Source organism: Scleropages formosus, chromosome 2 (assembly GCF_900964775.1).
Source record: "Scleropages formosus chromosome 2, fSclFor1.1, whole genome shotgun sequence".
Taxonomy (NCBI): Eukaryota; Metazoa; Chordata; class Actinopteri; order Osteoglossiformes; family Osteoglossidae; genus Scleropages; species Scleropages formosus.
Genome location: NC_041807.1, coordinates 16207634 through 16218771, shown reverse-complemented (window position 1 = coordinate 16218771; position 11138 = coordinate 16207634). Strand labels below are relative to the sequence as shown.

General features: G+C 46.7%; 1 protein-coding gene across 2 annotated transcripts; it reads left to right on the top strand.

Annotated features, from left to right (window-relative positions):
• The first annotated feature begins 560 nt into the window (after window positions 1-560).
• Window positions 561-11039, top strand: LOC108931601 (twinfilin-1-like). 2 transcript variants are annotated; one of them, XM_018747481.2, is made up of 10 exons: window positions 561-693; window positions 2596-2673; window positions 2988-3166; window positions 4282-4377; window positions 4830-4934; window positions 7587-7712; window positions 7898-8048; window positions 8423-8544; window positions 9963-10173; window positions 10778-11039. In XM_018747481.2, the coding sequence occupies exons 1-9, from the start codon at window positions 669-671 to the stop codon at window positions 10131-10133; spliced, it is 1053 nt and encodes a 350-aa protein (XP_018602997.1). In that variant the 5' UTR covers window positions 561-668; the 3' UTR covers window positions 10134-10173; window positions 10778-11039. The 2 variants fall into 2 exon arrangements, with proteins under 2 accessions (XP_018602997.1, XP_018602996.1); XM_018747480.2 differs by having other exon boundaries at window positions 9963-11038.
• The last annotated feature ends 99 nt before the right edge of the window (window positions 11040-11138 follow it).

Here is an 11138-nt window from a genome sequence, read left to right as displayed (position 1 = left end):
CCTCCAAATACAAGAACAGTTTTTTTCCTCAGTCAGGCCATCACTCTCGTGAACAGTTACACTCCCCATAGGTCTCCTGTCAGTACAACAATATCCCATCACTTTTTGTCATTTAATTATTTACTTTTTTTTTTAGTATTTATTCTACTCTTTATACTCTTGTGTTTGTATACTCTGTAAAAATGTTATTTATTTATTCTGTGTCAGCTGTTTCTTTGTAAATACTGGAGGAACGAGAACCACAAATTGTACGTCAGGAGATATCACACACCGGCCAATAATAAAACTCATTCTCATTCTGAATTAAACTATGCTTCAGTAAATTAATGAACGAAATGCACAATGTCCAAACATTAAATTTACTCTTTTAGGAAAAATCTAGTGTGTTTTTTGGTTTTATCTTTTTGGTCCCCAAACTGTGGCGAGTCTGAGTCTCTTAGCTTTCGTGCTAAACGTTCCATCAATCAGATCACGCGGACGTGAGCGCGCGCCGTTCACTTCCTGGTCGTGCGTAACGGCTGGTCACATGACACGGGGCGGCGCCGCCTGCGCGCGATGACGTCAAACCGGAGCCCGCTCGGGTTACTGTAGTTTCCTCGTTTCTCCTGCTTCCTGACAGCGAGCGGCCGTGCGAAAGAAAAAAAAAAGCAACTCGAAATTGAAGCACAATGTCCCACCAGACGGGCATCCAAGGTGGGTTTTGCTCCATCGCGGGGTGGAGCGTGCCGGGCTACTCGGTCACACCCGCGGGGGGTTCGTCGTTCGTTCGCCCGTTTGTGTTTTAGTTTACCCGTTGTGTGTGTGAGACTAATCAGTGGGGCGCGTGTCGTGTGGTGCGGATCCGATGTGTCGGTGTCGGTCGGTCGGTCGGTCGGTGTGTGCGGATCATCATCATCATCATGGTTCGGTGCCCAGCAGCGTCGCCGAAGTGCTGTCGCGGTGTGGATCCATGCAAACATTCAATCAATGTGATACGAGTGTGTGTCCGCGCTAAGTTACTCCTCCTGGTCGGCGAGCTGAGCTGCTCGGGCTTCCCGGCGCCGCCGCCGGCGATCGGATCGGAGCGCAGCGGCAGGAGGAGGAGGAGGAGGAGGAGGAGGAGGAGCGCAGGTCAGAGTCTCAGACGGATCGCAGGATGAGGATCGCGACCTCAACTCAGGGACACGTCTGTCTGTGTCCGGACTCTCCCCTCTCTCGCTAGGTCACGGTAGGTGGCCCTGCCCCTGTGTTCCGGTCCAAGGTGGCCCCCGTAGGACACGATAATGGACGAGGCAAAAATCCTGGCAGATGGTTGTGTGTTCTGCTTCTGCTTCTACTTCTAGTCCAGCCTAAACTGGTACTAGTCGGAGACAGTTGGGACTGAGCTCTGCGAAAGAAGGTGGATCGTGTCAGCTGAGTGGGAGTGGGGGTCAGAATGCCTTCAAACTTTGTTTTTTTTCTATTATAATAATAATAATTATTATTATAGGTGTCACTTTGGCCTTCCTTTTGACATTGTGGCTTAGTCTATGACCCATTTACACAGCTGGATTTTTATTTTTTTTTTTACTGTAATAATTCAGAGTGAATATCTAAGGTCACTGTAGCAGCAGTAGTAGTGGAGCGTGGTCTGAACCAAGAACCTTCGCAGTGCAAGTTTTCCCCATGATGGGGAATTGGAACACATCCCCGGCGAATGGGTTGGACTGCCAAAAAGGAGCGGGCAAGGTTGTTTCTTCAAGGGAAGAAACGGAAAAAGAAAGAAAACGTCTACTGACACCAGCAGGGTTGTTGGTTCGAACATCATTCTGGCCCTGCTGTGCTCTGCTGGATATTGTGAACAGTTATGATCTGTTAGTGGCGCTGGGAAAGTCGCTCGTTTTCTAATGGGAACTTTACGAGATGGAAGGGAGAACCTGCAGTTTCCGATCGCTTGTCGGCGTCACGTCTTCGGTCTGCGAGAGACCCGTCTCCGAGCTTCTGTTTCAGTGCGCCTTCGCTCGTTTCGGCTCGAACGCAAACCCCTCGTGGACGCGACCAGATGTGCACTCTTAACGTTTTTGCACGTCCTACTTCACCTTGTTCTCCGCAGCTCTTATCATAAGTATCACGTCAACACTTCTGAACACGTGGGGTCTTGTATGGCGGCGGACTGTCATTTACTCCCTGTTTGTACATTGCGGTATATAGTACTAGAGTAAAGGGGCATAGTGTTATAGGCAGTGCCTTGCAACTGAAGGTTGTTAGTTCAAATCCCGCTGTAGTGGTTACAGCTGTTGCCTTTGGACCCAGAGGTTGCAGGTTCGAGTCTCACCTCCAGCTATAGTACCCTTGAGCAAGGTACTTACCCGAAATTGCTCCAGTAAAGTTACCCAGCTGTATAAATGGGTAAGTAATGGTAAAGTAGCTTAACATTGTAAGTGGCTTTGGAGAGAAGCGTTAGATAAATGTAAAGGAGTGTTTTTCAAGAAGCCCTGGAGGGTTAAAACACGCCGGCGTCTCGCCTCCAACACAGCGCTCGCAGTACACACAGGTGCGCCGGCGATGGCACCTGCGGGCCGAACTTCCGTGTGTGTGCGCGCACGCGTTCCTCACGCTGCAATGATGTCTTCACAGCTGCCGAGGAACTGAAAGAGATTTTCGCAAAAGCCAGGAACGGGGATTATCGGGTCCTCAAGATTGTGATCGAAGATGGTAAATATGGTTTTTCTCCGTGAAATCCCCTCGTTGATGGTATTCCTGACATCACGGCAGCTTTTCCTCTCCCGCCTTCACCCTCTCTGTACGCTGCTCGCACACCTGTACTCCTGCTCTGACACATTCAGTGAGAATCATACCATTCTTACTCGAAGTATTTCGTTTTTTTTTCCACGCTTTACTTTTTTACCCTGTAAAATATGGCTGGATGTAAGTGCAGTTTATACATAAGGAAAAGAAACACGTGTGCAAGGTTTGTCTCGAAGGTTCCGGCAGTATGCTGCGTCTATACAATATGCTTCTTCTTTCAGAGCAGCTGGTCCTGGGCGGCACAAAGAGGGCCGCCAAGACGTGGGACCAGGAGTATGACGCGAGTGTCCTCCCTCTGCTGGAGGATGACATGCCCTCCTACATTCTCTACAGGCTGGACTCCAGCAACAACCAGGGATACGAGTGGATCTTTGTGGCCTGGTCCCCGGACCATTCGCCTGTAAGTCAATGGTGTCGCGCGAAGGACCGGCAATCCGCAGAACAACCTACGCTTGAGGTGGAACGTTGCGTAATCCAGGCAGAGAAGGAAGCAAGATGAGACTTGTCGGTGGATTCCTGCTCTGGAGCCGAGGGGCTCAACCCTGGCAACTCGTGGCCTGCGTTCAGCTACAAATGAGCGTCAGAAGTGGAATAACCTCCTGAGATCCAGCAGAAAAGGATCTGGGATGTATTTCTAGGATCTTGCCCATGCCGGACTCCTGCATATTACCGAATCTCCTTTGGAAGGCGCATCGGGCTCGGCATTGTAGCATGTTTACGTTTATTAGTTTGTACGTGCTTGCATTTATTCACACTCTCACACACATTTTCTGAACCGCTTGTCCCATACGGGGTCGCGGGGAACCGGAGCCTACCTGGCAACTCAGGGCGTAAGGCTGGAGGGGGAGGGGACACACCCAGGACGGGACGCCAGTCCATTGCAAGGCGCCCCAAGCGGGACTTGAACCCCAGACCCACCGGAGAGCAGGACCCGGTCCAACCCACTGCGCCCCCATTTATTCATTCATCTGCCATTTTTCTCCACAGAGAGTTGCAGTGTTAATCTACTTAAAATTATTTACACATTTATATAGCTGGGTATTTTTACTGGGGAAATTTAGGGTAAGTAACTTACTCAGAGGCACAAGAGCAGTAGGTGGGATTTGTACCATCAGCCTTCAGATCCCAAGTCGGCAGCTCTAACATACAAATGTTCTGTACAGTTTGGGAAATGTGTCCGGTACGGTAGACAAATCTGGGGCTCGGCAGGACTAACAGTCAGAATGTGACCAGAAACTAGACATGGGCTTTGATATGTGGTGTGACTGAGCAGAGATTTGGAGAAACTGATTGTAAAAAGGCAAATGAAGAGGAACAATTGTTCATCTGTGCCGGCAGCGCTTGCAATGCTAATTTATTCCGAAATTTCCCTAAACGAACCACTGACGGTGGCAGCGGCAGTTGTAAGGGCCAGCGCTCGGCTCCATTGTTGCGTTGTGTGACGGGGGGAGCGCTCGGACGAACGCCGCCCATTATGCTAATGGTCCATGGTCTCCTGTTCCTGTTTTCCCGCAGGTGCGGCAGAAGATGCTGTATGCTGCTACCAGGGCTACCCTGAAAAAAGAATTCGGTGGTGGACATATTAAAGATGAGATTTTTGGTACCGTAAAGGTACGACGTATAACAGCATGTGTTTTAAAGTTTGTTTTTTGCTGCGTCTCCCTTGTAACGCTTCCCGTTAAGAGAGCAAAGTGATAATAAGGTGTAAAGAACGTGTGGGTTACTGTGGTAGGTTATTTTTACTGTGGTAGGTTTATTGACTAGATGCCTCTTCTGCCTTGTTACTGTATATCTTAACTAAATGTTGAACAGACCTGGGCAGGAACTAGATTTTGTTTCATGAACTATGACGTAAACTTCATTTAAATTCTTTGCTGCTGCTTCGGGACCTTTAAATAACCCCTCTGTAATTTCCTCCCTATTATGACAAATACCCAAATCAGTAATGCATAAAATATGAAAAAGTGTAACTTTACAAACAAGTTCAGAGGCCTAAAGTCTGAAAAATGTAGTCCTGTCGTGTAGAAGCCCTAAATTGTAAGGCATCTGTCTGCTGCTTTCAGGATGATGTGTCTTTGAATGGGTATAAGAAGTACTTGACCTCCCAGGCTGCTCCTCTGCCCTTGACTGCCGCTGAGGAGGAGCTGAGACAGATCAAGCTCAATGAGGTAGCCCTGAATGTGTATATATATACACACACTCACACTCACACACTCGTGCCTTCTCACACAAACTCATTCACTCACACTTGCACGCATGCATACAATTTAACACTAACTTTCATACATACAAATGCACCCGTCCATCCATCCATCCATCGTCAACAACTGCTTGCTCAAACTGGGATCGCGGCGAGCCGGAGCCTAGCCCGACAACGCAGGGCGGAGGGGGGGAGGGGACACACCCAGGATGGGACGCCAGTCCACAGCAAGGCACCCCCAAGCAGGGTTCGAACCCCAGGCCCGCCACACAGCGGGCACCGGCTGGACCCACCACGCCACCGCGTCCCCCCTCCATATAAATGCACTGTTTGCTTATTTGATCATAATGACTCACAGTTATGGTACTTACAGTCTGTATTTATCTTATTTATGCCTGCGCTGAATGAAGCCACACACACCAGTCATCACCGTCTTAATTTTCCCGGCGCCGCTCGTACAGGATGTTATGAATTTTGATTTTGTACATTGTCGGGGTTAAAGCAATTCCCGCTTGCTCCCTGTACTTTGAAGCTCTTCTAATGTCTTTAATTAGAGGAAGGAGGAAAGCAGGGGTTATTAATGAGGCTGATTCAGAGGTATTGGATGAGGAGCCCGCAGAAAACCTGGAGGTCAGCATCGTCGTCTAGCTTATGCTGACAGGAAGCAATCAATCGCATGGGAGGTGCCGATGCCGGTTTCAGCATAATCGGTGCAGCGGCGCAGACAAATCCATGACACGGCACACCTGGAAGTAGTTGGGCGAAGCCTCGACGATGGCGTGCGCTTTGAACGAGGGAGTACTAGAGTCCATTACCGCTCTTTAAAGTACAGCGCAGAAGAGAGACGTTTAGAAGGCTGGCCGTGAGGTGGAATTACGTTTTTGTACGTAGAGGTGGGCGTTTTGGATTCACGCGCAGATGATTCTCACGTTTTGCTTTTCTGTCTCACGGGTTTGGAGGTTAGCCTGAAGCTTCTTTGTCTGTTCCCCAAAACTCCGCTGCACTTCATCAGAAACATCAGCCTGTGATGTAGGAAGTACAGCTCTTCGTGCCTTACGAAGTCAATTCGACCCTAAAAAAAAACCCATCGTTAAGTTGATCCTCGTAAATAATTAGCGTTAGGTTTAAGGTGCAAAAATATGTGTAACTGAGCTCCAAACCTCACACCCATTTATGCTAAAATATCAGCCACTTCCATTGACATAGGGGGTGGCGTAGCGGTTAGAGCCGCTGCCTTTGGACCCAAAGGTTGTAGGGTCAAGCCTCGCCTCCAGCTGTAGTACCCTTGAGTGAAGTACTTACTTTAAATTTCTCCTTTAAAAAAAAAAAAAAAAAAAATAGCCAGCTGTATAAATGGGTAGAAAATTACCAGTAGTTTAAGAGTGTAAGTCGCTTTGGAGAAAAGCATCAATGAATGTAAAATGGACTCAGTAATACTGTGTCTACCTGCGATCTTGAGTACGTAGCCGTTACGTACTGCACACTGACTTCCCCCGCAGTTCAGAAACAGGTGTTTCGGGTGAACCGGTGTATGAATGGCTTTGTGTGACGTCGCGCCGCTGCCGACGCACTGCGGAATGCCAAAAACCGTGTGCAACCCTGTCGCCGCGTAAACCTTGTGGGATGTGCTGTGGTAGGTTTAAATGTGTTCTGGAAATATATTGTAATTCCGTAGAAAAAGAAGCCAAAGCCAACGTACTGTAAGCGGAATAAATATTTGTATAGAAGCCCCTTGAGAGTAAATCTCCCCTGCATCTCCCCGCGTTCGTATGCTTTTCCCCCCGCCTTCCAAAGACGTGTTTTGGGTAGATTGGTGATCCTAAATTGCACGGTGGCTCTGCGTGCGCGCTGTCTCACATGAACAGGAACCATCTTCCATTCCATATAAGGAAGTACTGGCTGCCCACAGGTCCTCTTACAGGCGAGCGACGTGTAAAGAGAAGAGCGAAGCAGGAAGCAGCCTTTGCGTTTCTTCTGCGATGTGCAGCTGCAGAGAGAGACGGTGCTGTAGTAAAAGCGGCGGCTGAACGGGAGGGGAAAGTAGTGTTTTTGTCATTGGGCCGGTGTGCGTGCGTGCGAGCTGCACTCCAGTGGAGAAAGGATGGATTACTAGGCTTCTCCTGCCCAGAATGTGGGAGAAAATTGAGTGCTGAAGCCAGAGACCCCCAGTGAAGCATCAGTCGGTGCTAAACTGCGTGATGTGTAGATGTTGGTCAGAACGTCAGCGATGTCACCGAAGCGACGTCGCTGTCTCGCACATCAACATTGTTGCACGTTTCTTGCATATTTTTGTTTCCTGCCTTTGCTCATCATCCTAGATTGGGTGATGCCCCACGTCACGCTGTAGAACGCAGAGCAGGGCTCGGCAGCCTGGGTTCTTGGTTCAGGTGTCGGCAGAGACCTTCCTGTTATACTCTCGAGGAGGACGCTATACATGAACGGATGCGGTTAAACAGAAACTTTGTCCAGCGTGGTAATCGGCACATTTCTTTGGACTGAGGTCTACTCATTCACTAACTAGTAACTAATGAATGACCCTTAGCCCACACACACACACACACACACACACGGAAGAATGTGCTTATGTGTGGGTGCGTCTTCCATCGGTCTTCCCGTTCAGGTCCAAACGGACATCAGTGTGGACACCAAGCAGCAGACCCTCCAGGGTGTGGCTTTCCCCATGGACCACGAGGCCATTCGCGCTATCGAGCAGTTCAGGGACAGGAAGCTCAACTACGTGCAACTTGTAAGAAAACGCAGAGTCCCTTCCCTTCCAGCAATTCTACGGCAATAGCAGCGTAACAGTCGAAAAGAAAAACGACAAGCTAACTATAATATCCTCTTAAAAACTGCCATGATTTTAATTTGGAAAGAGTGCTTATCCAAAATTTTAATGAATGTTAATGTTTTGACTATGTGCTTCATCGACAGGAAATCGATTTTGCAAAGGAAAGTATAAAGCTGTCCAGCACCGCTCCCACGGAAATTAAAGACTTGCCGAAAAGGATTCCGAAAGACTCTGCTCGCTACCACTTTTTCCTTTACAAGCACTCCCACGAGGGCGATTACCTGGAATCGACAGGTAAGGAGTTTGAGGCGCTTTCCTTGGAAACTTCGCTTGTTATCCTGAATGTGCTGCTTTGACCTTCTTTATCGAGTTAGCAGGTTTGCCGGTTTTCAGCGGGGCAATGCCGTGACTCATATCTGAGCTCGGTGACTCATGTCTCTGCAAAAGTTAGGGCCCCGAACACGTTTCGTTTCCTGAAACACCTTTGTGTGCTGTCACTGCAGCAGAATGATTGCCTCAAGGCCCAAAACAGGGCTGGGAGGTGGTGGCTTTGCAGCAGGTGTTTCTTGACTGGTCGATCGGGATTTTTCACGCAGGGGGCGTGTTGCCCAGTAGGTCCCAGCCGCTTGTTTGATGTAACTTTTTTTTGTCCATATTCAATGTCACAGTTTTCATCTACTCCATGCCTGGGTATAAATGCAGCATCAAAGAGAGGATGCTGTACTCCAGCTGCAAGAGCCCCCTAATTGACATGGTTGAAAATAATCTTCACATGGATATTGCTAAAAAGGTAAGGAGCATTCTCTTTCTTTTTTTTCTGAGAAATTTTACAGGCACTGCCTTTTTATATATATATATATATATATATATATATATATATATATAATACACACAGAAGAGTCTCAGTATGTATTAAAATTAAAATTGAATCAAATACTTCATAATTTTGGGGAATGACTTAATAGACTTGTACCTCATTTTACGAACAGTTTAGACAAAGTGTGTTTGTAACTTGGAATTGTTTGTAAGCCCATCCACTACGGCACAATCAACGAATGCTTAACAATACAGCTTAATACCTCGATTTATTTACGGTTAGGTCACATCTGATAAACATCAGATAAAGCTATAGTGAACTAAAAATTTACCATAAGACTTTTTTTTTTATTCTATTTTCATAAACGGCTCATACAATACAGGGTCAGTGTTACCCTGTTCCAGAAACACAAGGTGGTGAGACAGGGTACTTTTTTTTTTTTTTTTTTTTTAGTAGCATGAAGCAACATTAAAGTTGAGTCTTCTTTAAAATGACTGAAAATAAAAAATACGTAATGTTCAGTCTCCTATTCATTGCTTTGTTCTGCTTTACACATCCGAGCTGCGGCACCACGGTGCGGTAGAGAAAGGAGGAAGAGTTGCAGTGTAACGGAGGATTGCGAGGAGAGAACATATTAAAAAGTGTTTCACTTTCAGTTCTGGCATCTGTTTCATGGTAAACGTCACAGAATTGGCCACAAGGAAGTGACCAGTTTATCATGTAAACATGTCTACCACTGCCAGGTCATTTTCAGTTTTCAATCAAAAAAGCATAATAGACATGGTCTTCTATTTACTCACGGTATAGTTTCTAGATAGTTATAGTTTCTTGGATATGGCAACAATAAATTAAATATGCTGATTCAAAATGCACCTGTATAGTGTGAAATCCTTGGGAGACACCCCCCCCACAGTGCCATTTGCGTTTGAATGTTTGCCCTGTAATGGCAGAAATTGAAAATACAGGCTATTTTTGTCCATTTTTGCTCTGCAGTAGATTTTTTTTTTGCAATTGCTACAACTGCTTGTCCCAAGCGGGGTTGCGGCGAGCCCACCCGGCAACACAGGGTGCAAGGCCGAAGGGTGATGGGACACACACCCTGGACGGGAAGCCAGTCCACTGCAAGGCACCCCAGACCCACCACATAGTGGGCACAGGCTAAAGCCACCATGTCCCCCCATAAAAATTTTAGAAAATACACTCAGTAAAGTCCTGTTAATAAATAAACTAGGAAATATCTGAATCTCTGAAAATTTGTAACTTGGATGTTCATAACATGGGGTACAAGAGTAATTTGGAATTTACTCAATAAAATGCATGTGACATATGTCCTTATGATTTTAGTGCAGCTGACTTGTAGAAAACTTTGTACTGCTGCCCTGTGTCGTTAGCTGGAGATCGACAGCGGTGATGAGCTGACCAGTGACTTCCTGTACGAGGAAGTCCACCCCAAGCAACACGCGCACAAGCAGGCCTTCGCTAAACCCAAAGGCCCTGCTGGCAAGAGGGGCGGACGAAGGATGATCCGAGGGCCCGGGGAGGGAGATGATGAAGAGGACTGAACAGCCCTGCCGTGGTCCGCAATGGAACATTCCAAGTAGTGTAAGAAGACATCATTTTGAAATTAAGCAGCCCCCTTATAATCTCTTCTGAATTTCCCCAAATCAGTGTTAGATTGAACTATGCACACAGGAAACACTAAGTGTAGACGTATGTGAATTTATCCTTGTAGGTTGCAATACAGTATGTACATGCATTATGATACAAAAGAATGTTCTCAGAATATTTAGAAAGATGGGCAAAATATTTTAGGTGGTCAGCGCTGAGGTGTGAGGTGTAACAAAAAGCTTAATGTGTCTTAAAGAGAATAAAAACGACAGACAAGAAGTGAAACTAATTAGATGTTTTCTACAAACAGGGCGATCTTGTTTTTACAAGATTTATTGAACTTTACCAGAACAGCTACAAAGGCAGAAAATAACATAACCTTGCTACCAGCAGCTGTCCTGTTAACTGTTTTGTAGTGGTGGAGAAAGGTGCATTTTTAAAATAACCATGGTTTACACACATTGTCTGCCGAGAGGCTTATTTTTCTATCCATGTGCTGTACACAGGTGTTGTGTTGTGTTGTAAAAGGCCTTGTACCTCAAACGTGTGACAATGGATATCCGTCACCTGTGGTTGAGAGAATGTCTGTTCTTTTTAGGAGTGCCCCGCCTCTAACACGGCAGGCACATTTCGCATATGCAATATGTGTGCGGACCACTGCTTCAGCCTCCCACACTGTGCTGGAGCAATGCATGTACTGTGGAGTAGGAGAGCAGGTCTCAGCCTGGATCCATGGCTACTGACTCACCAGAGGCAAACCACTCTGTTCTAGGGACCTCCTACCTTACATATTTACATGGTTCTGTTGTCCAAATATGATCCGTCACAAATGTTTTCTTTTCTAAAAATCAATTGTTTAAAAAAGAAAAAATAAATAATTTAAATCACAGCGCATGAGTGCATATAGTACTGTTTGGTGAAGAATCTGTTGCCATGCCTTCTGTTTTTGCTGTTCAGTG